Raw genomic sequence first — 26,057 nt, forward strand, 5'->3', positions numbered from 1 at the left:
TATATATATATATATATATATATATATTTTAATTCTTCTTCATAAAATTTATTATTGAGACGTCAGAGTCATGTTTATTCAAAGCATATTGCTTATGGCCGCATGACAGATATCATGTTGAGAATTATTGGGAGCTAGTTAATTTAGTGGAAGATCATAGATCTATAAGTGAGGAATACTATCTTCGTTGGTATGAGGGCTTTTGGGAAAACTTAAAGCAAAGACAATATCATACCATTATGGAGAGTCGTGATTCCTAACATGGTATCAGAGCCATGCCCTAAACTTAACTATGTCAATAGAATCCTCAAATATCGAACAAAGAATTGTGAGCCTCGACGGTATAGTCAAAAGTGATGAACAAAGGGTGTACTTTGTTCGAGGGCTCTAGAGAAACAAGTCAAGCCTCAATTAAGAGGAAGCTATTCGAGTGCTCCATAAGGCTTAGGGGAGGTTTTATAGTGTACTTTGTTCGAAAGAGCCCAAAGCAAAGCCATGAGAGCGAGTCGTGATTCCTAACATATCACGGTTAACCAATTAAGTGGGGGAGGATGCCACGGTCATGTATGTCCAAGGCGTGTTGTCAATGGCCGCATAACAGATATCCCGGTCTTGCTTGTCGAGGACATGTTGTCCATGCTTACATTCCCATTCTAAACCTAATATAACTTCAATGGTTCCAATTTTTAAAATATTATTATTTTTAAAATTTTAAAAACATTCTTAAATTTATAAAAAAGAAGTATTAAAAATAATCTTATCTTTACATATAAATAATTAATCTTTTATTTCAGAAAATATAAATTCATAAATATTTTTAAAATATGATAATTTAATTAAAAAAAATATTTAAAGTTGAATATATAAAAAATATGAAAATAAGAAATAAAAAAGTGAAAGAAAAAGAATATGTCCATGTATTCATAAGTTAATAACCAGTGGATAAAACCCTAAACCCTAAACCCTCCCTAAACGCTAAACCCTCCGCACCACTTTTTCTTACATTAAAATCATTTCCATTTCCCAAAAGCAATTAAATCACTTTCTAATTTCATGCAAATTTCAGTAAGATGATCGCGAGCTCTGCCCCCACGGCATCCCATGATCCGCCGGAGATGGAGGAGCATTATACACGCACCCACCCATCGGAGTTGCCGTTGCGGCGGCGGCCGGAGACCCATCACCACCGTTGTTGCTGGGTTTGACATCCTCCCCCTCCTCCTCTGTTTCGCTCGGCAGCCGGTGGAACACTGGGTTTATAAACGTCGCTGCAACCACCACCACCAGACTCGCCGCCGTCACTTTCCCGCCAACAATGCCTCCGAATACCTTGTTAAGAATTTTATTAATTTAAAAAAGAAAATGGGTATTTCACAAAATTAATTAATTAATTAATTGATTGATTTAGTGGTTGGGTTAAGCTCTCACCTGACCTTGAGCGCCGGCGAGGCAGATCCCAAAGGAAGAAGAGGAAGGAGAGCAAAACGGCGTCGTATTACCGAGGAAAGAGCCGGAGAGAGAAACGAGGCTGAACGGACCATGAAGAGATAGAGAAGTGGAATGCGACATTGGGTGTCGTAGCGTAACGTTGGAAACAGAGCCGGAGCCGCTGAGGATGGTGAAGCCGACATGTCGATTACGGGCGAAGTGGAGGAGGGATTCGACGACGTCGTTTCCGGCTGAGATCTCGATTACTACTGGCTTCATGGCGGATTCATTCTCTTTGGTTATAACGATTGGAGGCTTTGGTTTGTTCTTTGATCCTGGTGGCCTTCCACGTGGCTTTTTGCCGACGGTTTCCGCCGAGGAGGAGAGGAGATTTTTGGGTTTTGCGGCGGAGAGGGGTCGGTGATCGGAAGAAGAGGAGGAGGAGGAGGAGGAGGAGGAGGTGAGGGGTTGGTGGGAGAGAGAGATTGCGCCGCCGTAGTCCGCCATGGGGTTAGAATTGTTGGAAAATGGAGTGTTTTTATTTCTGGGGGTTTTAGAAACAGAGGAAATTTGTTTAGATATAGAAGGAGCTCTGCTTTTTCCCTTTTGGATTTGGAACCATTTGGATTTTGGATCACAAAAGAAAACAGATATAGTGGGACCCACTTCTAGGGTTTTTTTTTAAATCTTTTTATTAGTATTAACTTCCAAAAAAAAAAAAAAATCTAAATTGATTAGTTTTTGGATATAGGGGTTAGTTTTGGTACTAGATTTAAAAATTTTTAAAATTTTCATTCAGAGTAGGTCGAAAAAATAAAAAAATATCTTAACGTTAGTATATGAATGAAAATTGTTAGTATCTGTGATACGATTTGTAGTATTTACTTCTTATACGGAATATTTGACACATCATTAAATGATATATTATTTTATGCTCAAACAAAAACATAAAAGAACTACTCATGTTTTCTTGCATTTGTCGCAGTTCTCATACAAAATTTCAAGATCTCGAGGAAAGAGATAATGGGATATAAGTAAACAGTTTTTGTCTATTGATTATTTTTTTTTACTTTTTAAAATTTTAAGAAAATTAATGAAACTGGTAAAAAAAAACAAAGTACTCATAATTTCCATAAAAAAAATTAATGGAAAAGGCATTTTTGAGTTTTTTTTTTTTTTTAATGAAACTTTTGAAAGTTTATAAATATTTTTTAAGCGAGAAGTTTCAGGAGTATTAATGTGAGATCTCACATCGATTGGAAAGGGGAGCAAAATATTCCTTATAAGGGTGTGGAAACCTCTCCCTAACAAACACGTTTTAAAACCATGAGGCTGACGATACGTAACAGGCCAAAGTGATATATGTTGGTAGTGGGCTTGGGCCGTTACAATTTTCTAACTTACTAAAATTGTGAGTCAAACTAAAATGTTTTGAATAGTAATTGATTGTAACAGCCCAAACTAGTAGTAGATATTGTCCTATTCGAGGTTTCCCTTCCGGACTTCCCGTCCCTCTATCGGGGAGAGGTTTTCACACCCTTATAAAGAATGCTTTGTTCCCCTCTCCAACCGATGTGGGATCTTACAGTAGACTTAGGCGGTTACAAATGGTATTAGAGTCAGACACCAAGCGATGTGCCAGCAACGAGACTGGGCCTCAAGAGGGGTGGATTATGAGATCCCACGTTAGTTGGAGAGGGGAACTAAGCATTTTTTACAAAGGTGTAGAAACCTATCCCTAGCAAACACGTTTTAAAACCTTGAAATGAATTCCGAAAGGAAAAGTCTAATAAAGACCGTATCAATTAGAGTGAATCATATCAAATTCAAAGAATTGGCAGAGTCAAACCAGCTATGGGCCACTCAATGACACTGAAGCTAGTGGGAGGGGATGAAGAAACCACTAACCAACCAAAGAAACACAACACACAAACACAAAAGCTATCAAAACTCATCGTCATTATAAGTTTAGTCCGTTAACTTTCATGTCATATCTAAAAATACGTTCCTGAAAATTTTGAAATATTTACGTTCACGGCTAACCCATGTTCGTGATATAGATGAGTAGCAATGATGAATTTACAGTCAGGTTTGCAAGAACAGTTGTTGAATCAAGAGACAATCATGTGAGTAAATGAGTAGAAAAACTAGTGTTATTTAGCACAGCTTGCTTGGATACATTCACCATGAAATCCTCTATACATTGTGCGAATAAAAAACGAGCTCTAATCACAAGACAAAGAATGTCATGTTGCCATGACTATAACAGATGATTTAGTATATAGATATCAAGAACTCTGTTTAAGAAGAGTTGCAAGCTCAAAAGATCAAAAAATAGTATCAAAGATTAGTCATAAATACCATTTGATTATGAAGCCAGGCAGGCAATTATCAGAAGAACGCCCTGCTACCATAAAAAACTCGAGATCCGTCGTTTTTCTTTGGGGTGATTTCTGGTTTGGTATCATGGGTTTGAATCACAACGCCTCGGTGTTCATGCTCGAGCGCGTCGAGATCCATTGGAAGCTTCATCTTCGCCAAAGACTCGGTAAACTGCTGCATACTCTTCATGTACATGTCCACAATTTGCTGCTGCATTGCAGACTGCTCTGCATCAAGATTAATGTTCCCTAATGGAGCTGAAAACAGCTGACCAAAAGGGATGTTTCCTTCTTTTTTTATGCTAATCTTATCTTCCTTGTTTGAATTTTTTGATTCCTTATCCTCTTCAGCTCCTATGTTCTTCCTTGAAGTTGGAGTATCTGGGCAAGGACAAGTGATTTGATTTCTAGCTTCGGTTGTAGTGATTGAAGCATTGACAGAATTCGAGGACTCGCCTGAGAAACGGATTTTCTTTTCAACTGAATCGATCGAGTTTCGATCATCGCTCAAACTCGTCGTTGTGGAGTTTTGAATGCTGCTGTCATTTGGGGAAACTGATCCCCCTTGGTGTTCTTCAGATGAATTAGCAGTCATTTCTAAGTCATATGATGGTGGTTCGGGAGGCGATGCACCGAGACGAAGAAACGTGGCAATTCCCGGCCTCGAAGCCAAATCAAAGTATTCAGACACCATTTGTTGATTCTCCATCACCACATTAACATCAGGGAATTCAATCCTGGAAAACTCATCTGAATCTGATACTTTCCTGTCTAACAACACAACTTCTGAAGATATTGATGAACTTATTGGCAGATCTGATATCGAATTCAAGGCATCGACAGGCAACGATTTATCGAACGACAGACTCAAACGAACCGTTCCCGCCGGGGAATGGAAGAGATCAGTAGAAGATAGGCTATAATTCTCAGTCATTTTCCCTTTACCAACAATTTGTGAAAGTGGAACTAAAGCAAACCCCAGAAGCTGATCTTCCAAATAGTTTCTAGCTCTACTAAGCATCCAAATCTCACATTTGAGCACAGAATCAAGATGAGTAATGTTCATACTCAAATTTTCATTGAAATCAGGATTCTTCCCACCGCCATGGATGACTCTAGTGGACAAGGTCTGGTCTGGATTATAAGTTAGAGAAAACTTTGCATAAACATCTTGATTTTCATATATGCATATATTATGAATGTTTCTAGCATGATGAACATAAATTTCAAGAACACCGGAAGAGTCCGGATCGTTTATGTTGCTCGAGTTCATATCGTATCCAAACACAGAAATCTCATCAAAGGAATCCATCAGAAAAATCACGGCCTCCTCCCCCACTCTAATCAACAAAACAACAGATCGATTACAAACGAACCCATCACAGACAAACCAATTAAAACTCGATAAACTGAAGAAAACAAACAGAACCCATTTGATTTCGATCAAAATCTCGAAAACCCAGCAAAGGAATCACGAAAACAGAGAGAGGGAAGAACTTACAAGGGAAGAATGAGGTGGGATTGTTAGGTATTCGTGGAATTAAAGGGAAAACTGATGATTGGGGGTTGTTGCTGTGAAGAAGTTTTGAAGGTTTTTGGTGAAAGGAAGAAGGGTCGGGGGTGGGTGAGCGATGGGGATTTTTGGGTTTGGCTTTTGGGGTTTACTTTTGCTTGACATTGCAGCTTCCACTTCCGGCGATAATTGGTTCCACTGAAGCAATTGGAGGCGCCCCACTCGGCCCCCCGCTCGGCCCCATCGCCATTCTCTCAAAGCTTCTCATCCATGGCATTGCGCCGCTGAATCAATAATCCCATAACCTTACAAAATATGATCCCTTGCTCCATTCTTAGGTTCGATAATCAAAGTCTCACGTCTGCTAATTTAGGAAATGATCGTTAGTTTATAAGTAAAGAATACTAACTCCATTCGTACTAGGCCTTTTGGGAAGCACAAAGCAAAGCCATGAGAGGTTATGCTCAAACGGGACAATATCATACTATTGTGGAGAGTCGTGTTCGTCTAACACTTACCATCCCTTTAGCCATTCATCCCGGCTCGTAAATGGATTCAAGTACCATTATGATCGCCTCTTTCATGATCTTTTCTATAGGCCGAATTAGTGTGAACCGTCTAAACTACAACAAACCTAAAGACTAAATTTTAACTTTCTTAGAGTCAAATTTGTAATTTAACTTTATTCAAACCAATCGACCGTGGCAACCTCTCTTGCCCGGACGACAAATCTAGAAGAGAGAATTAGGAACGTGTTAAAATATATATATATTTTTTTTTTAAAACAAAGGCAAACTATAGAATAAAACAAAATGTTTCATTATTATTATTATAATTATGATTGGTCGACAAGCATTAGCATATAATAATGAGAAAAGGTAAGGTTTTGGAGAGTGACCAATAGCATTTTGACACAAAAAAAACATAGTAAATCTAACCACTTGGATTTCTCCGAACATTGTTGTTTTCAGTCTACAATGTCATCCTAATTAAACCCATAAAAAATGTCCCAATTGTGGATTAGTTATTAGGTCTTTGTTTCTAAATGTGTCTTTTTAGTTCTTTATTTCGGTGGTCAACAATCAAGATCACGGACGAAGTCATCTGGTGATGGTCGGTGATCATTGGTCATTGATTTCAATCCATTGCATTTTTCTAGTCCCTATCTTAGTTATCAATCCTCGATCTTGATTCTCAGTTTAGGTTATTCGTTAGTGGCTTTTGGTCCCTAATCTTGATCGTTGACCATTGGCATTCGGTCCTAGTTGCTAGTCACTGTTTCCCAATCCCAGTAGTTAGCCATTAGTCAACGACAATTAGCACTAGAGACCAAGGACCTTAACCAAGGATAGAGACCGACGACTAGAACTTGGTAATTAGGGATTAGGACTTGCGATTGGAGTTAGCTTTGGAACTAGCCTTTGACGGGTAGGACCAAACAAACATTAACTCAAAAAATTTAGTGATTTCGCCTTATGCCAGTCACGTAGGTGGTTTTATTGTTAGCTTGGTTGGATGAATTGTATGATGTATGAATGACGCATGCTCTCTGGCCTTACACGTTGGATGTTTTGTAATTGTTCGACGTGTGATATGTTATGTCTAAGTTATCATATAAGTTATGCTATGATATGAATTATGTTATATCATAAGTTATATTATGATGTAATTATGCTTTGTTATATAACTATGTTTTGATATCGATGTTGTATGATGTATGAACCTCCATACGTCACACTGTGTAAACTATGTTATCATGTATGTCAATCATGAAAGATACGACAAGTATTATGTATGTATGTCTCATACAAACAGTATGTCATGAAAAAAAATAGAGGTATGACTTGCGTCATAAGTATATGCTATGATTTAAAACTATGGGGATCTCATGCATTTTGTATGTCATGTGCATTGAGATACTTTCCCGGTATAATTAGTACGGACGAATACATTATGATATCTATGTACATTATGATATTATGCGAGCTCTTTTCCTTCCGTAACTCCAACAGTGTGAGTGTGCACTAGTCGAAGGACAAGTCCAGAGGGTTGTATATGAGCCCACTGGGATTTATCCAAATCTATATGGAGTTAAAAAAAAGAATAAAAGAAAACAATTCAACACGAGCAAATAAAGTGATTTTGTTGCGGAAAATGTCGAGACCATCAATTGTTAAATTCGAATTTCAAATCATATAAGTGGGTTTGGGCTAGATCGTTGCGCTCCTGCCCCACATCTTGGCAACGTAGGATGATGGGCAAGATCCCTCTAGCCGCAATGGTGTGGGGGTGTCAAAGATTGTTGCCTCGTGGCGAACTCTCAAGGGTTTTAAATCCTGAACACAAAGTATTATAAATCCAATGTGCTAGATATGATATCCACCATTTATCTTGAAGTATAGCGTATAGACGTAATGATTTTAAAACACTTAGACATTCAAATAAGAAAATGTTTTACCTCGAATGTTTACTAATAATAACAAAATTTTCTGTTTGGCTTACACGAACTTTAGTCCAAATCCTACAACATAGCTAATAATTAACGGGTTAACATATTACTCAAGTCAGCTCTTACCTAAACGTCTTTTCACTTGCTTCAACGTCCAGCCTTGTTAAAAGCTCGAGAATGACCCTAAAGCAATCAAAATTAGAGTAAAACATAAAGTAATGCTCCTTTCAATCACAAATAATGTGACTTTGAATCTTTTTCCCCACTAATAATTGGAGTGTTTGGTAAGTTTTAAATGAAATGATAGAAATGAGTAAAAAGTTAAAATTAAAATGGGAAAGCATTGAAAAATAAAATTTAGTTATAATTTTAACCTATCTAATATTATTTTGTAGTAAAGAAAATTATTAATCTCATTAAAAAAAAAAATGGTCAAAATTAAACCATTATCTCTCCCAAATGATTATAGAGGTGTTTGAAGTCAAACCCTCATAATAAACTATCTTTTTTTTTTTTTTTTCTTTTGCAGTCAAAAAGTCATTAAAAATATTTTTAAAAAAAAAACGCAAAGGATCTTCAGAAAATCATTACATCCAAGATTTGTTTGTCATTTTATGAAAATAATTAAATGTTCTAAATTTTATAATCTCTTATGAATTAAAGCTATGTTTATGACTCATAATGAAAATAGGCTCGAGATTAGGACTCGTAATAAGAATTTCATTATTGAATTTGAATGAAATATGTATGATTACCAAAATTACCTTTTTTTTTTTTTAATTTCTAGTATAAAATATTAAAATATCATTTTTTTTATTTACTCACTATAAATTTTATACATGAAAAAAATTAATATCTACACGATTTTTTTTTTATTATGTAGGATTCAAAAAAATAAAATAGTAATGATCTTAAATTTCACTCCTTCAATTCAAATCTTGATAGAACTACCTTTAAAATAAATAAAAGAATACAATTTTCAGAACAAGATCAATATCCCGCTGATATATCCATCCCGATATAGATATCGATCTTTAGTTTTTTTTTTTTTTTTTTTTTTTTTTTGCTTGAATATATGATATATATTATAAATNATCATATCTAGATATCACATCAATATTGATATCAATTCAATTGCATCACAAATAAACTAATTAGCAAACCTGTAATTGCCTAAGCCCACCACGAGTAGATATTGTCCGTTTTAGTCTGTTACATATCGTCGTAAACCTCACGGATTTAAAACACGTTTGTTAGGAAGAGGTTTCTACAGTGTTTCATCCTCTCCAACCAAAGTGGGATCTCGTAAAACCTAGGTCTCTAATTGTAGCTTAACAACATAGGCCAAATCAATACAATCATCCATAAGGTGTGTTAAATAGTTATTTTGTGACAATCTGCAAATAAACTTCTAAAATATCCACAATAAATTCAAAGTTAATAGCCAAAATCAGAAGATAAATAATGTGTATTCTGCAACAGTCACACGCAGCCCTCCAAAAAAAAATAAGTCCTGGAAAATTGGTCCTATATCTTTGTTGTTCATCTGAGAGAAACACAAGAAACAAACAGTCATTCCTTTCTCATCGTGACCCAAAATTCATGCATGAGGGCTGGGAAGTTGTTTAAGAGACCGTAAGTGAAAACAAAATCTTGGCAAAGGAAAACTCATCCCCATAGCCTACTGATAAAGCCCTTTCTGTCCTTTTTCATTCTATTCTCAAGAGATGGGAAGTCAATGTAGTTAAAAGCAAGGTCCAGAACAATGGGATTCCGAGGGATTGCCCGAAACGCGGGGGGAAAGGCTTCAATGCATGGAGCAGTCTTGATGTTCGAATCGCCAACTGCAGACTCATAGTTATCGAGGCTCTGAAGGAGGTATTTGACCGACTGTAACATATTGAAGATGGATTTGATAGATGTTAGCATCCATGCAAGCTATAAACTAAAATAAGAACGTGTGCTCCCGAAAACATGGCTTGGCTAAGGAAGAAATAAGAACTAGGTGTATCTATACAACAGGAAAGCGATCAAACATGCTCAAAGATTTACTTAGGTCGATTCTTTTGGTTAATCGTCCTTTAAGCGGTCTCTCGATTTTCATCGTCCAGTGAGTATTATTGCATCCAGAACTAAGTAATTCAAGTTCATTCAGTTTTGTTCCAGCTTAAAAAGGAAAATACAGACAGAACGAATGTTATAAGTACCTTCTTCTCTGCTCCAGTCAATGATATGTTAGAGATCTTCTTCGACAGATTCTCTGGAGCCTTCACCTCCTCAATAATTCCAGTTGCATGCTCTATACAACTGTTGGCTCTGCATTCCTCGATCAATGTTTTCAACTCTTCGATTATCTTCTGTTGAAAGAAATAAAGCAGAGGTTCTTTAAAAAAAGTAAAAAAACAATTTCAATTGTTCTGAAGAACTACTGTTGGTGAAAACAAACTAAAAGAAACAAAGAGGAGGCGTTTTCTCTGAATTTTTGCTCGCTTTTAAAACGTAATCTTAAAGTTTATAGACCTCAACAAGATCAGAAAATATTCCTCAAAGGGAAGTGAAGATCCACCAACAGACTATTGCAATGCAACAAGCTACAGCAGTGAAAACTACCGAAGATAATAAAATAATGTTGAACCCATAAGACAAGTGGTTGGATGTTCTGCCTAGTATGCTACCAGAGTGGTCTACATGATACACATACCGGATCGCTGATATTTTCTGTACGGAATTTTTGTATGGCATCTTCAACAAGGGAGCGAGCATGGCAATAAAGTACATAAGCTTCGGCTCTTTTTCCAGCCAAACTGTATGATTTTGCCAAGTAAAAGCACCTGAAAATATACAGAGGAGGATCTATCATTTACAGCAACCTAGTGTCAGCAAACATCAATTGATCTACTCTTGAGTAATGACATATAAACAAGAGGGAAGATCAAATGTAATGACAAGATGCGCAGGGGCCAAGGAAAGAATGTTCTCAACCCAGACACCATTTATTCTTACACACTTTTGGAAATGAGAAGAGTGAATTAATTTGTTTTTTATTGGTTGGGGGGGTGAGGGGAGACTAACTGTATCACACGTGCTACATGGTTTCCAAGGGTTGAATAAGTTTTAGACACTATTACACGGATGTTTTGCTAACTTTTCTATTTTTGTCTCTTATCAGTAAGTTCTGAAAATCGCATCATCTTCAACACTAATAACACTGATGATAATTGTAAAAAAAATTAAAAAATTAAAAAATCTATAAACAAAATGATATGTCCATATGATACTCCAAAGAGATGCGCCTGAGAATGAATGTCAACGCTGGCATAATATCACCTCGACAGGTTAAATAGAACAAGAGAATGCAAAGCAAACAAGGTGCAGGATACAGCTAAAAGCAATGAGTTATAGGGTCAAGGAAAATGGCGGGGAATCTAACGCATTATGAGCAAATTTACAAGGATTAAAAGAACAAAAAGATTTCTATGCTCGAAAAGAGAACAGGTAATCCAGAATGCAAATTGGGATTATCAATGTAAATATGGAGGTTTTTCTGATCAGCAAGAAAGATTAGGAACTCAAGGGCAGAAACCTTTCTCCACGGAAAGCTATGCTTTTAAGCGAGCACTCCTCAGCAAACACTACTTCTTCCTGCCTCTTATCTCTTCCAGAACTGACTAAATCAGAAAGATCAGCAATATTCTGCAAAAGAGAAAAAAAAAAAAAAAAAAAAGTTGAGAACAAAAATTATATATAGCTATTGCTAAACCCTCCAGAAAAACCTCTGTTTTTAGTCGAGCAGAACAGTTGGATCATTTCAAATAATGAAAAGGATACAAGAATGCAAAAAGATGCTTACTTGTAATAAGAGATCATACAAGCGAACAAGTTCCTCCGGCTTGGTAACTTTCTCATTTTTTTCATCATGACGCCTAACAAGCTTACTTTTTGCAATTTTTACCAATAACTGGTTGCGTTCTATTGTCCTTTGACCCAACACTGCACTAACAGCTTTATCAAGCCCACTTAAATCATCTTTAACATTTTCAGCATTTCCAGCACTGACCTAAACAAACAGAATCAGAAACGTTTAAGCCTGGAAGATCAAATTAGAAGAGACACAAACACACTAAAGAATCCAAAGAAAGGCTACTGTCAATCTTCCACATACCAAATCACTGCGAATGGAGCTCCTTGCCTCATGGTAGGCTGCAAAGATCTTATCAAAAATGGACAATCTTTTCTCTGCAGGAAGTGAATCTGCTGAACCTTGCAAGTCCTTTTCTAATTCCCGAGCTAGATAATTTCATGCAGACATAATTAGAAATTATGGATGAAGAAAGTGCAAAATGGAAATATGCACGTGATGGTAAGGGCACACTACTACAGATTCCTAGAAAATACAAAATAATAAGGAAATCTGGATGAAAAAAGTGCAAAATGAAAATATGCACATCAGTAAGGGCATATCCTCGACGGATTCCTAGAAAATACAACATAATAATGAGTTATATAGGAATATGTTTTGCAACTTATTATCAAGCCAAACTCTTCCAAGTGTAATCAATATAAAATTAACAGAGAGCCTAGACACCAGCACATATAAAAAATGCTAACCACATATTATACATAAATACATTATAACCAAGTAAAATAGAAAGAGGACTCTGTGGTTGAGAAAAATAGAAAAGGAAAGAATGGAGGATAGAAAACAAAAAGACAACTAGTTAAGAGAGGAAACAAGAGTAACTTTCATTAGATCAAGTAAACTTCGAAAGAGTGAAAAGAAATCAACCCATAACCAAGGAAGATGGAGCTCAACTTAGAAATTTTCTCGGTAACCTATCCACAGTATTAAGGACTTCAGGTTTCTATGAAAAAGAGATCAAATGAAGAACTTTACTTTCTTTGGAGGTTTAGATTTCCAAGTATAGTGCACCAGGGGTTTTCATCTTGGCTTTAGGTTTAGTAAGTTGTTAGAAAGTGGATATTGCCGAGAAAAAACCACTTAGATCTTACTCCCATCATAGACTGCTTTTGCCGTTACAGAGTTGGACTGCATCCAGATTTTCCACATATTCAGCCCACCTAGGCACTTCTCAATGAAACTAATTGATAAGAGAAAGAATGGGTCTTTGCCTCGTTAGATCAGGAAAAGAAGCCACGTGATAGACAAATATCATTTGGAACTTGATCACCAATAAGCAATGTCAAAAAGTTCAATGATTTGAGTATCCTCTCGATGGGTTTCAGAAATCCACCTTTTATCTACATAACATCGTCAAAATTACCACCTCCAATGCACCAGCAACTATGACAAAGACCATAGAAATCATAGATTTCCTCCAACTCAAAGAATATTCCAACCATACCAACAGTAGTAGTGTTATCATTATAAAAAACATTTACGGAAAGCAAAAATGAGGACTTTGCAAATCAATATAGAATTTTCTTCCACGGAACATGAATACCAAGAGCAGCTCTTTCAAAGCTAAAAAAACCACTCCATTTGAGATGAGTAAATAGTCATAAGATGAGCTCTATCTACCATGGGAACTTCAGTTTATTGAGAGAAAGCATATTTGAATCAGAATGTCTAAATAGCATTGCGTACCAAACTCCTCTTTCTATATCCTCAAGGCCACTTAACATTCCATGAAAGAATCTTCATAACATAAGGTAAACGTCCCAATCATCATAGATGGAAGTAACAAGATTTCTTCACTCCCAACACCCCCAATCCCTTTTCTATGTACATGAGATCCGTAGGGATATAGACATGACTGTTTCCAATATGGACATGAAACCCATAGGGATATAGACAAAAACCAAAAGAATTATAGTCATCCTGTTCCAGATAAGTAGAAGTTTCTCCAACTAGAAAATCTCCCCTTTATCCTACGTCAACTGTCCCCCAAACACCCTCAGTTCTAGACAACCCAAATAATGCATCTAAAAATTTTAGAAACCAATAATTTTTTTTTTGTTTTGGAACATATATAAACAGGCCATTTAATTTTAGGTGGTTAGCATATAAGTTCCTAACCGAGGAAAATCATCATAAATCTCAATATTTAAATGATGTATAAAAACAAACACCAACCTTTTAATATGGCAACTCTGGTTTTTGCATTGGATATTGGAAACCTATGACCAAGCCAGTGAAACTCGGTCATGGAAACAGCCTGCTGAGATCTGGCCTCCGACATGATGGCCTACAAGCAAGAAAGTACGAGAATATAAAATAAACTAAGACCGCTAATAGACTAAAAGAGTAAAGACATTATCAGATCAACCAAACACAGAACAAGAGAAAAAACATCACCACCGTTATGAAAGTTCAGTTTTTTTACTGAAAACCTGAGCAGTCAAATAGTTTGCAGTTGAAGAATATTTCTGAGGTTCTTTCAATAACAGGCAGTGTTCTCAGGGCTACGGTCAACCTAACAATAAATGATGGCTATAAGACCTTTTTTTCTACTAAAAGTCAAGCTTTCATTGAGAAAATGAAAGCTTAGGTTATACAACCGCAGGTCCAAACATCCATATCTATACTGAGATCAAAAAGAAAGGTAGATAAGAAAAATATTGTCTAGGTAATAGAAATTGTCCTTAGATGAAAAGCTCTCCAAATAAAATAAAAGCAAGACTTTGTTGATGCCACAACATTTTAAAAGCAGAAGTAAATTTTTCATTTTGGTCCCAGAGTTTTAAGGAATAGGTTTGCGTTGTGCCCCAAATTTCTAATGTGTTTAGTCCCTAAGTTTTAAGAAATAGGTTTAAAATGCCTTTGGGCATTACGTTTTCCATTTGCTGAAGGAACAAATTTTTTTATTATTTTAAATTCTAACCTGGCGTTTGAAATTAAAAATAAATAAATAAATAAATAAAGTAATTTCTCTCTCCCTCTCTCCACATTCTCTCTCCTATCTCCTCCCTCCCTTCTTTATCCTCTATCTTCCAATTCTCTCTCTTAACTGCAAAGGGTTGCCACAGGGGAGCAGTCCCTGTTGATGGTTAATTTTCACAAGCACTTGACATTGGTGACGACAATTTGGTATTGCCAAAGCCAGACTTGCTCAAAGTTCATTCCTTGCCGAATATCAACTAAATCTCTCGACCGCCCAATTCCAAATGCCACCACTTTCCATCCCTCTACCGCATGACCCAGTGTCCCGCATGCCAACCGTCTACTTCCCCTAGTTTCCATTGACCCATTGGCCTTAAGTTTTGTGGGTTGTCGCGATTTCACATACAAGCTGAGGCTAAATTCACTATTTTAGACCGAACTCAGAAAAGAACAAAACAATTCCTATCCTCCACCATCTCGGAATCATTGCTCTCGTCAACTCCCGCAACCCTACACCACCGCCACCAAGCTCCAGCCTTTACCCCTGATCAAGGAGACGATGCCTCTAGTCCAGCCGAAAAGAGTGAGAGAGGAAAGAGATCTATTTTATATTCTTTATTTCAAATTTCACATCAACGTTAAAAAAATTAACTCACTTTTTTTTAAAAAAATGTCGCTGTAGCAAATGAAAAAGTAACGTCGGGAACTTTTATACTAATTTTTGAAAATTCAATGACCTGTAAAACCTATTTCTCAAAACTCAAGAACTAAAAATGCACATTTTGGAAACTCGGAGGACCAAATGAACCTATTTCTAAAAACTTGAGGACCAAAAAGATAATTTTTCCAAAGTAGTACTCTATAACCAAGTAAACTTAAACCAAGGCCTCCAAAACTTTCCTGAAAACTTATACATATCTTCATTGAAAACAAAACAACTTCGCAGTAAAAGAAACACCAAAATCAACAAGAAAAATGAATTCTTGTAAACTGTGAAAACCAATTTGAGTCGGACTTTTGTCAGTTGAACAGATATCTTTCAGTAAGTTTTTTTAATTTATGATGCTCCTACATAGATACATTGGATATAGTTATAAATAAAAATAAAATTGGAGCAAAAATGACAATTCATAAACTTGAAAGTAAAAAGCAAGCAAACATACCTCTAATTTAGCTTTGAACAGGTCTAGAGCAGGACCTTCCATCTCCCCAATATGTAAAAGTTCAGAAGCCTGTAGATCTGACTTCCCTATCTTGTGCAAGCAGTATCGTATACTAGGTTCTAGCTCCTCTACACGTTCACGACACAAAACTTGATTCTCTAGGTCTCCTACTTTCCCAAGTTCTTCATAAACCGCTCTGAAAGGTAAACAAAACATTACCTAATAAGTTATCTGAAAAAATCAAAATGAGATGATAAATGACGCAGGGCCTTTAGGAAATCAAGTGGCCTTAACAGTTTTTGGATTCTTTACACATGGATAACAGTAGAAATCGTAGATAAATTAAAATTTTCTTCTTTTTATCTTAGAGTCATCTTCAGCAGTAAGAAATCAAAATGCAAGTCACATTCTCATCAGCTGCACTTACACACTGAAGCTTTAATGATCCTTTTAGTGTTGGCTTACCCAACCTTTGAGGATCGCCAAAGCCCTTCAATCCTCCTTTCCTTTAGGGTTCAAAGCCTCAAGACAAGACGAGGACTCTCTCACTTAATGCTCTAGGGTCATTTTGTGGGAAATTTGGTTGGAACAAGATAGAACTTTCAGTGGAAGGAGATGAAGAGGGAAGAATTTGTGGGAATTGAAAGCTTGAATAGAGGCAATAAACCTGGTTCCATACCAGATCTCTTCTAAAGGCCCCATATTATCATAAAGAATATATCTACTCTGTGTCTTCCAAACTTTCCTAGAATGGCAGTGACCATGTTTCTCTAATGGATTATAGGCCTTTCTTATATAGAGTATGGGAAAAGAAATACAAAAACAAAAATAAACTATTACAGCATCCATAGAGAATTATTTGCATAATGCATCCTAGCCCGAAAAGAGAAGGTCATTCAAGAATTAGTTGTTCAGTTTAACAAGGAAATTAACGATCAGGAAAATACAAGGAAGCACCTAGCTCTTTTGAAGTTCAGTAATGCAGTGTCCCAATTCTGATCTTGTTCAAACAACAAGTTCCCAGTCATATACGATGCATAAGCCTACATATAGGAACAAATAGTTACCAGCTGAGAAGCAAAAGATGATGAAAAATCACTCTTCACTAAGTTTAAAATTTCAAGGTTAAAAGAATATCATATGTGATTTATATTTCATAAGGAAAAAAACTAGGATCACACCTCTGCTTCCAAAGACGTTCTTGAATCTCCCTTGCTTGCACACAATTGTGCAAAGAGAGTGGCCCATTTTACCGCCTTCCTGAGCCTACCAATCAAATAGATACGCTGGCGTGCATTTGGACCCGCTGGTAATTGCCTTTTCTCCATAGCATGACTCCATGCTCTCTCCGCCATATAAAGAACCACATGGAGAAACCTATTTTAAATCCAGAAGTTGATAGTTTAACACTTTATTCATAATGATTTTTGCAATGTATTTATCTTCACAGACACATTCCAATCTAAAAATACCCGTGCCACTACATCTGAACTCATATCATAAGATTCTAACAATCGTCAAATTATTTACCACTTGATCATCTTCTTTCTCTTCCACTTTTCCTTCCCACTTCATTAGAATCAGTGTACATTAAGGGGAAACATAATTGACCACTTTGTTAACAATTTCTAGAGTGCAACATTTTGTAGGCAATAACAGGAGGAGACGAATTCGAAGTGTAAATCCAAGAAGGGATTAAAGATACAAAACGTAAATATGTGAAGAATTGAATGTTACTCTCTGCTTGCAAAAAACTATAAATGGGACAAACCTGACTTCACTAACAGTTGATTGAGTTATGGCTCGTTTGGTGTACTTTCCACGACCATGAGTGAACTTCAGAGATTTATACAGCCTCCTTAGCCGAGCTGTGCAATACCTCCTACGCATCAAAAATAATAATAATAAATCTACCAACAATCAGCAGCCTACGCAATCAAGAGAACTCCAGAACGCTATAAACGCTAGCATAATTGGAAGTATGAAACTAAGACAGCGTAACAACTTATCAATAAAGTCAGATTTATACAAAACGCGTTTGCACCAACCGATAGCGAGTATAATCTCCATGACGCAATCCATGCTGCATCTGAGCAGATTTCAAGAGCTGCAATACTTCAAAAACAAATAAAATGAAAACAGAAATGCACCGTCAGCATAAATAAATAAATAAATAAGTCTAGCGTGATGAAATTTGCCAAAGCTGATAAAATGGGCAAAATGAACACACCAGACGAAGTTTAAAACACGAAAAAACTCGAACAGTTTCTCAAGATCAATGAAGGAAACAACAGCAATTGACAAGAGCATACCGTTGACGGAAAATCTAGGATTATCAGGGTCAGAAGCATTGGAGTTAGCGCTGTCGACTTCCATGGACGCCATTTGCCTCTACTTCGCAATCCGGACCTTAAAAAAACACGAAAAGAAACCATCAGACTACAAAATTGTTACACAACTGCCAATGAATGAAGCTATATCCATGGATTCCGACTTGACCGGCCGGAGAAATGCTGAAACAGGCCCTAGGGATCGGAATCTGAGATTCATTTGCGGGGGAATCAGAATGCTTACTTCAGGTCTCTACAACTGCCCTGGCGATCTGTGGGAAGTAGCGACGGCTGCTGCGAATCCTCGGATTGCCTCTGTGACTCGAACCGTTCGCAGATTTGGTAGTGTTCTTGCCAAAATTGGGTTTCTTTCAATGGAAAGGACAAAATCCAAAGCCGAAAAAATTAAACCAATGAAATTTGGGTTCGAACGTCTGGAAAATGATCAGGTGTTGTTTTCCAAATTTTATTATTATTATTATTATTTATTTATTTATTATTATTATTATTATTATTAATTTTTAAATTTTTAATTATGTATCTAATAGCTACTTATTGTATTAACCATTGTTCTAAAAAAAAAAAATTAATTCGTCAATTTTATTTACTTTTTTAATAAATTTTTATCGTTTTAATACTTTTTTTTATACGTATGAACTTCTTTCAAGGTTTGATGAGCTTGTTCTCGTGAATGACGTTAGAGCTTCCGGCTTCTCGTTTGTTGAATAATCTTGTTTTTAATTTGTTGAACATCTTTGACTTCTAACTTATTAAAGTCTCGATAACTTTGACTAGAAATTTAATCAACATCTTATCTTGTGTAGTTCAGATGTCTTCAAACATATATTCAAAGTTGTAAGAAACTAAAACTCGGGAGTATTTTCTAATTTTAAAATTTCTAGTTCTTTGAAAGGTACGAGATGAAAGTTAGTTCGACTTTGGACTTAACTAGGTTTGTCTTCACTCAATCCTCGTTAGTGAGATTGAATTTTTTAGGTTTGGCCCGACTTGTTTGGTTTGGTTTTGAACTCACGTGGCATCATTTTATTGGACTACTTTATACCGTCAAAGGTGACTAAGGCTCCGTTGTTGAACATTAATCATAAAGTGACTCCACTGTTTGGGTCGAAAAATGCAAACATATACAATCATGACTAAGACTACATGACTATGTCGAGACTTAAAATTTGGCCTTGGGTTCCACTTCTTTTATTTTACTAATGACACGTGCATCACTTTCATTCACATGCATAGTTCTATGTACATCAGTTTCATGCACACGAAACCCATTAGATGAGCAACACTTTCAATACTTGTCAAAGGCGTGTTGCCTGTGGACGTATATTAAATATCTTGGTCATAGTTATTCAGGGCATGTCGTCCATGGTTATATGCTCATTCCAAACCCCTTATTTGCTTTCATATTAGTCGTGTCTTTACTGTTATGTAAATACGGGGGGTACATGACCATTCACCGAACTAATGGCTACACTCGCTAGGATAAATGCTCCAAAATGTACTGTAAGTGGATGTGACTAGTCGTTAATTCTTTTAACCCGAATTATATGATATCAAAGTTATGGTCGTTGCTTATTCGCTTTTAGTCTATAATATTACTTTCTCTCAAACTGTTTTAACACATTTCATCGCTCATGTTTCATAAAATATTTTCTATAAAACATGACCCAAACTCGATTGTATGTCAAGATTATCCATAAAATTTGATTTTCACATAACTGACCTGTTCGCCGAACAAAAATGTAGCCCCAAAAAAATAATAATAATCGTCGCTAATCTAAAAATATTTTATGTTATAAAAATAAAATTGGGTAAGTTTATGGTTTGCATAATATAGAAATCATAATATAATATTATGATTATAATTTCAATTGCGTCATTAATGTAATTTTCTAAAATTTTAATAATCAATTGTATAAATTATTTTTAATTTAAATAATCATAGGCTCGAAAACCCGACTAACCTAGATTTCCAACCCAAATTTTTTTTAAAAAAATCTAACTCAACCCGACCATCCCGAAAATATATAAATTTGGTCAGTTCATGATCGACATTTTTTAGTCTGGTCAACTCGACCAACTTAAAAACAGGGATACAATCCAATCCATCCCTATATTCTTTTAGGATTATTATAAATATTAAAAATATTTACGTTTGTAACTGATGTTAATGATGTCTTGTGACGTGTATGAGATTTTAATTGTTAATGTAACATGTATCGTAGATAAGTAAATTTTTTTAAATAATTAAAAATAATCCGACAACCCAACTCAACGAGAGAATAGAGTGTTGAGTTGGGTTGGGTTGGGTTGTGCACTCTATTTGGATTGTTCGGGTCACCAACTTAATAAACCCAAAATTTCGAGTTTTGAACTGAAATAATCCTATTATTTGATGGAAATTTCCGAGTTGAAATATTTGACTCAAAACCCTTTTAAATAATTCATAATTGATATGTCATCTACACCCATTTTTCTTCATTTCTAATTGTCTTAATACTAACAACTTTATTTGAATTAAACCAACCAAAACCCTAAACAATTGTCGAACACAAATAATGCAACACAACAGTAGTCGTCGTTTAAATAGTCTTGATCAAACTATCTTGTAGATTGATTCTATAATAGCTCAAGCTCACCGCTAGTAGATATTGTTTGGTTTAAGAAATGTTTCGTTCTCCTAATCGACCCCCTTGGGAACCCAACGTCCTCATGGCACTTCACCCCGTGTCTGGCTCTAATACCACTAGTAGATATTGTCCATTTTTAGCCCATTTCGTATGGCTGTCAGCACTGAAAAAGAACAATATCTGCTAGTGGTGAGTTTGAACTGTTACAGATTCAAATCTCGAGTCTAGAAACAAGCTTTCTTCTTCTTGATATTCACCATCAACCTAAATCCAATTCAATACTTTCTCTCAATTTTATTATTTATTTATTTTTTGATATTTTAGATCTAAAAGCTTTGTTCTTCGGTAAGTCGTTAGGTCGAATTCTCTCATGACATTAATATCATTTCGATCTTAGTCAAACATATATGACTACAACGAGTTAAGTTATACTCAGGTCATTAAAGTTAAGCCAATTCAATAATTATTTCGTTTTTTTCAAAATTATGTTTTATTTCTTAGAAATACGCCGAATTAGTGTTTATCAAGCAGGGTAATAGTACACTACAAACTCAAAATGTGGAATCCCGATATCCCCGGGATTAACAAGTGAATTTACGTATCTACCCTTATATTATACACATAATTAAACTCCAATATTTGTTTTTTAATAATAATTAAAAAAGAAAAAAAACTAAACCCTAAAATAGATTTGAACAAAACCAGGTAATAAAATTTAAAAATAAGAATAATATTACTCAAATTTCGCTTTCTTTTTTGTACAATTCACAAGAAAGGAAAAATGAAAAATAAAATAAAAAATAAAAAAGAGGGTGAAATGACATATTTAGCCTTCCTTTTGTTTGACTTTAAACCCAACAAATCTACAGGGCGAATACCTAATTTTATACTCCGAAATAGTCTCCAACGACGGCGACCAAACCTGCCCCTTCGATGTTCCGACGAGTTGATCGTAATGCTTCTTCAACTCCGGCGTGCTACACAAAAACCCACCACCCTCTCCGCCGTACGCGCCGCCGGGAGAGACCAACCGAACAATAAACTCCGGCATGACCTTAATCAGCGCTTTCCCATTCCGCCCTCGGACGTACTCAAACGGACACGAACTCGAGAATTTCTCCGCCGCCTCATTCCCGGCGCCGATGGCAGCGAGCGACGACGTTGAGAGAACGTCGTTCAAGGAGAATCGGTCGATGGGGAGAACCAAGTAGGTTTCGCCGGCGAGAAGCTTGTCTTCAATGGCTAAGGATGGAATTCGGTGGCCGATGAAGAAGGAGTCAGCGTGGCAGACTATCATGTCGGGAAATTGGAACATTATCTCTCCGGCGAAGTGGTGGCTTCCGGCGAGGATTCTGGTGGGCCCGCTGGAGAATATGAGCTTCACGGCGGAGGAGCGGTGGCGGTTGGTAATGGAAGGGGGTATAAGACATGGAGACATTGCATTCCCCATTCGAAATTGGAGAGAGAGAGAGAGAGAGAGAGAGAGGAGAGAGAGAGACGGAGAGGAGAGAGAGAGATTTGAAGGGAGGAGAGAGAGGAAGAGAGATTTGGGGATTTTATATCAATTGGGAGATTTTGACTCGATGGGAGATTTGTTTGTTTTTAGTTTTTTCATGAGAGGTCGGTAGTCAGGGATGACGGCGTTGAATATCCACGTATACACATATATACATATACATACATATATATATATATACATATAATGACTCGAGAATTTAACGAAGTTTGATTACGTTGAACCCAAATTATAAACGTTGGGTTGGGTTAGATTTGTTACGGTTTGGATTGGGTTGAGTTTTTAGAAAATCGAAAATTTGGGTCGATTTGCGGGTTGACATTTTTTTTAATTTGGTCAACCGAATCAACTAGACCAATCTAAAATATGATTAGGACCTGACCCAACCCAACCCTATTCTAGTTTTAAGGTTACTATGAAGATTAATAATTTTTGACATTCTCGATCGATATGGATGCATTGTGACTCGTGAATGTTTAATATTGGAGTTTTATGAGATTTTAATTATTAATGTAACGGTCGGATTGGGTTGTGAATTGTCTTCGGGTTGTTTAGGTCATCAACCTAATCAACTTGAAATTTTAGATTGATCCAAAAGATTTTCCTGACTCGACTCAACCCAACCCAATTTGTGTGCACCGCTGTTACTCGATTTAGGGTTACAATTTGAACGTAATTATATGAATTGTTACTCATATTATGGTTGTGATATTAAGGATGCATTGTGACTTGTGAATGTTTAATATTGGAGTTTTATGAGATTTTAATTATTAATGTAACGGTCGGATTGGGTTGTGAACTGTGTTCGGGTTGTTTGGGTCACCAACCTAACCAACCCGAAATTTTAGGTTGATCCAAAAGATTTTCCTGACTCGACTCAACCCAATGTGTGCACCCTGTTTACAGTGAATATCGTCAATTTGAATGTAATTATATGAACCGTTACTGTTATATATATACTATGATTGAAATGATGAATTAGTTTATTAAATTTAATATAGAACGGTTTAATTTGATTATCGATAGTGTTTTTAAATTTGTAATAGTTTAGGGTTTAGAATGCAATATGAATCATATTTTTCGATTATTTGATTCAAATTTGTAATTATTTAATCTATGAATAAATTTGTAATTATTCTAATTCATATTTTTTAAAAGAATTGTTTATTTTATTGGAATAAATTACCACCAATAAGCATAGGTTTAAATCATTATTCCTTATATATATATATATATATATATATATATATATATATATAATATATTAAAAAAATATAGCAATTTTTTAATTAATAGCTATAAAAATTGCATTTCCTAAAATACCCATAATTAATATTGACTTTCCAACAAACAATTTTTATTTTATTTTATAATATTCATATATATATATATATATATATATATATATATATATATATTTTAGGGCATTAAATTTTTAATTTTGTATCTAATAAATAATTTTATTTATATATATCTACTAAAAAAATTTAAACGTTAATTAACGGGTACAAAAGTTTGGGTTCAGAAATTTTTTTGGACCAACTCGAAATTACATTAATAACTCGAATACTGATTGAATACGAGTCAAGTTAGCTGAGTTGGTGACCTAAACAACTAGGCTCACCGTCCAACTCGACCCTATATTTTCAATTTGGGTTGGATTGTGTCGAGTTTTCAAGTTATTTTTTTAAATCATATTTATTCAAAAATGTATATTACGTTAATAACTAAAATCTCATAATGTTCAAATACCAAACATTTATAAGTCACAACATATCACTAACATGAATAACAAACGTCAAATATTCTTAATCATCGTAATAATCTCAAAAGTTGGGTTATTTTTGAGTTGGTCTGGTTGACCCAACAAAAAATGTCAACCCACAAACGAACTCGAATTGTTGGTTTTCAAAAAGTTGGATTGAGTTGAGTTGTTTGAGCTGGTCAGGTTATCGAGTCATATGAAAACACTCATAATTTTAATAATTTTAATTTCAACATTTACGCGTACACATTGAACATGGGTTAATTCAGAAGTAGACGCCATTATTTTATTTTTATTGCAACTATATAATTACTTGTATTGTACTTATGTGGCTAAGTCAAATGACTCACATCAAATGTGGTCCCCAAAATTTAATTAAAATTAAATGCAAATAAAAGTTAGAAAATTACAAGTCAAACCACAATTAAGTAAAGAAAGGGTATTAAATGTTTTAAATATTTTAGACTCTGAATTATTTTAGATTTGGTTCCGTTTAAATAAATAAAAATTTTATGAATCTAGTCCCTGGCTCGAATTTATGATTAATTTCAAAAAAATATTATATAATTATGTATGCAATATATTTATTTAATACTTATTTTTTTTGAAATTTAATTAATTTATTTTGTTTTTTTTTCTATCATTCAAAATGTTGGAAATTCACCGAATTAAAAAAATGTAATTAATGTTTTTTTTTTAAAATTATAAATTAAATGAAAAATATAAATTTTGTAATATAAAAATGCCTACGTGGCAAATCAACCAATGAGACCAGGTTGATAGGAGATATGTAGGCATCAGTAACTATTTAATGTATATTATAAATATGAAGATGGTTGACCTTTGACCGAACTCATATTTCTCAATTTCCTCGTTAAAATATTTGACTAATACTCGTATCAATTTAAATCTTAAATTTTCGTAAGGGAAATAATTACGACATTAACTAAAATTAATCAAGAAATAGTGATTGTGTGTCATTTATTCTCATCCACGTCAACTAACTAGAATTTGGGTTGTTGTTGGCAGAATCAACTTATGCTCGAACATCTGGTCTCATTTCTAAAAAAATATTTTAAAAATCTGTCTGTTATAGGCTAAAAGCAAATAAGTAACAACCACGTGTATAACCTAGGTAGGAAGAATTGTCAATTAGTCACGTATTATATAGTATATTTTGAGACGTTTTAATCTTGGTAGGTGTGACATGATTTTAACACATGGTCATACACTAGACGTAATATGTTAATTTTATATGCACAACTCAACGGGTATAAATACGATAAAAAAGTCAAATGTTTGAATCTCCTAACTTCAGTTCGTAGTGACAAATCTACTATGGGCTTAGGGGGCTCGAGCCCTTGAACTCTAACATTTTTAGTATGAAAAGATCAAATTAATAAGATTGGAAGACTATTACGAGTGTTGAAAAAACTCGAACAATGCAATCGAACCTCTACCGTTTGGGTTAGATTGGGTTCAAATAGAAACAAAATTTATGGATTAAGTTGATTCATGGGTTCCCGGAATTTATAGTTAATTTTTTTAAAAAAATATTTTTGGTTACGATAAAATTATATATAAATATATATTTTTTATTTTCATTTAATTTTATAATTAATTATTGTCTAACTAATTTTAAAAATAATTTTTAAATATTTAGAAGTTAATTTTTCAAAATATATACTGAAGTTGGATGGAAAATTTTAATTAAATGTTTGAAAATAAATAAATAGATGTTTTATGAATTTTTATTAAAAATAAATTTGGAAGAAAGGACGTAACCATCTAAATACTCAAATTTTATGGTTGGATTAGGTTGGGTTGGGTTCATTGATAGCAAGGGCTGTTTGAGTTCTAAAAATTTACTATTCGAACCATTAAATTGGGTCTAAAAAATGTTTGAATTCGACCGACCCGACCCAACCCAACTCATGAACGACTCTAATAAGGCGTTTAAGGTCCAAAGTTTTCATTTTTTTAGATCGTTTTTTAATAATAATAAAAAAAAAGGTTTAAATTA

General features: G+C 35.0%; 4 protein-coding genes across 6 annotated transcripts; all 4 read right to left on the reverse strand.

Moving 5' to 3' along the window:
• Positions 1–923: 923 nt before the first annotated feature.
• On the reverse strand, positions 924–1,955 carry LOC111461734 (AT-hook motif nuclear-localized protein 28-like). The gene is made up of 2 exons (XM_023105364.1): positions 1,429–1,955; positions 924–1,329 (listed from the first exon to the last, which is right to left on the reverse strand). The coding sequence occupies exons 1-2, from the start codon at positions 1,933–1,935 to the stop codon at positions 1,063–1,065; spliced, it is 774 nt and encodes a 257-aa protein (XP_022961132.1). The 5' UTR covers positions 1,936–1,955; the 3' UTR covers positions 924–1,062.
• A 1,600-nt stretch (positions 1,956–3,555) lies between these two features.
• On the reverse strand, positions 3,556–5,591 carry LOC111461790. 2 transcript variants are annotated; one of them, XM_023105441.1, is made up of 2 exons: positions 5,311–5,591; positions 3,556–5,149 (listed from the first exon to the last, which is right to left on the reverse strand). In XM_023105441.1, the coding sequence occupies exon 2, from the start codon at positions 5,119–5,121 to the stop codon at positions 3,820–3,822; it is 1,302 nt and encodes a 433-aa protein (XP_022961209.1). In that variant the 5' UTR covers positions 5,122–5,149; positions 5,311–5,591; the 3' UTR covers positions 3,556–3,819. The 2 variants fall into 2 exon arrangements, with proteins under 2 accessions (XP_022961209.1, XP_022961210.1); XM_023105442.1 differs by having other exon boundaries at positions 3,556–4,943; positions 5,311–5,590.
• Positions 5,592–9,087: 3,496 nt separating this feature from the next.
• On the reverse strand, positions 9,088–18,530 carry LOC111461728 (signal recognition particle subunit SRP68-like). 2 transcript variants are annotated; one of them, XM_023105355.1, is made up of 14 exons: positions 18,350–18,530; positions 18,088–18,184; positions 17,824–17,890; positions 17,547–17,657; positions 16,957–17,152; positions 16,733–16,818; positions 15,776–15,971; positions 13,866–13,977; positions 11,934–12,058; positions 11,622–11,828; positions 11,355–11,464; positions 10,473–10,602; positions 9,979–10,125; positions 9,088–9,661 (listed from the first exon to the last, which is right to left on the reverse strand). In XM_023105355.1, exons 2-14 carry the CDS (start codon positions 18,158–18,160, stop codon positions 9,440–9,442), a joined length of 1,782 nt encoding a protein of 593 aa, XP_022961123.1. In that variant the 5' UTR covers positions 18,161–18,184; positions 18,350–18,530; the 3' UTR covers positions 9,088–9,439. The 2 variants fall into 2 exon arrangements, with proteins under 2 accessions (XP_022961123.1, XP_022961122.1); XM_023105354.1 differs by having other exon boundaries at positions 9,979–10,128; positions 18,350–18,528.
• A 3,024-nt stretch (positions 18,531–21,554) lies between these two features.
• LOC111461744 lies at positions 21,555–22,268 on the reverse strand. Its single transcript, XM_023105377.1, has one exon. It carries the CDS (start codon positions 22,201–22,203, stop codon positions 21,580–21,582), a length of 624 nt encoding a protein of 207 aa, XP_022961145.1. The 5' UTR covers positions 22,204–22,268; the 3' UTR covers positions 21,555–21,579.
• Between the last annotated feature and the right edge of the window lie 3,789 nt (positions 22,269–26,057).

The sequence above is a fragment of the Cucurbita moschata genome, unplaced genomic scaffold (assembly GCF_002738365.1).
Source record: "Cucurbita moschata cultivar Rifu unplaced genomic scaffold, Cmos_1.0 Cmo_Scf00025, whole genome shotgun sequence".
NCBI lineage: Eukaryota > Viridiplantae > Streptophyta > Magnoliopsida > Cucurbitales > Cucurbitaceae > Cucurbita > Cucurbita moschata.

What these genes read in the sequence shown, in the direction of transcription:
- LOC111461728 (XM_023105354.1), bottom strand. Translation starts at nt 18,160, where the DNA reads ATGGCGTCCATGGAAGTCGACAGCGCTAACTCCAATGCTTCTGACCCT. An exon ending in TCCTAGATTTTCCGTCAACG is followed by an intron (nt 17,891 to 18,087) that starts GTATGCTCTTGT and finishes TTGTTTTTGAAG; the next exon opens with TATTGCAGCTCTTGAAATCT. An exon ending in GAACGTCTTTGGAAGCAGAG is followed by an intron (nt 16,819 to 16,956) that starts GTGTGATCCTAG and finishes TCCTATATGTAG; the next exon opens with GCTTATGCATCGTATATGAC.
- LOC111461744 (XM_023105377.1), bottom strand. Translation starts at nt 22,203, where the DNA reads ATGGGGAATGCAATGTCTCCATGTCTTATACCCCCTTCCATTACCAAC.
- LOC111461734 (XM_023105364.1), bottom strand. Translation starts at nt 1,935, where the DNA reads ATGGCGGACTACGGCGGCGCAATCTCTCTCTCCCACCAACCCCTCACC. An exon ending in TCGCCGGCGCTCAAGGTCAG is followed by an intron (nt 1,330 to 1,428) that starts GTGAGAGCTTAA and finishes ATTCTTAACAAG; the next exon opens with GTATTCGGAGGCATTGTTGG.
- LOC111461790 (XM_023105441.1), bottom strand. Translation starts at nt 5,121, where the DNA reads ATGGATTCCTTTGATGAGATTTCTGTGTTTGGATACGATATGAACTCG.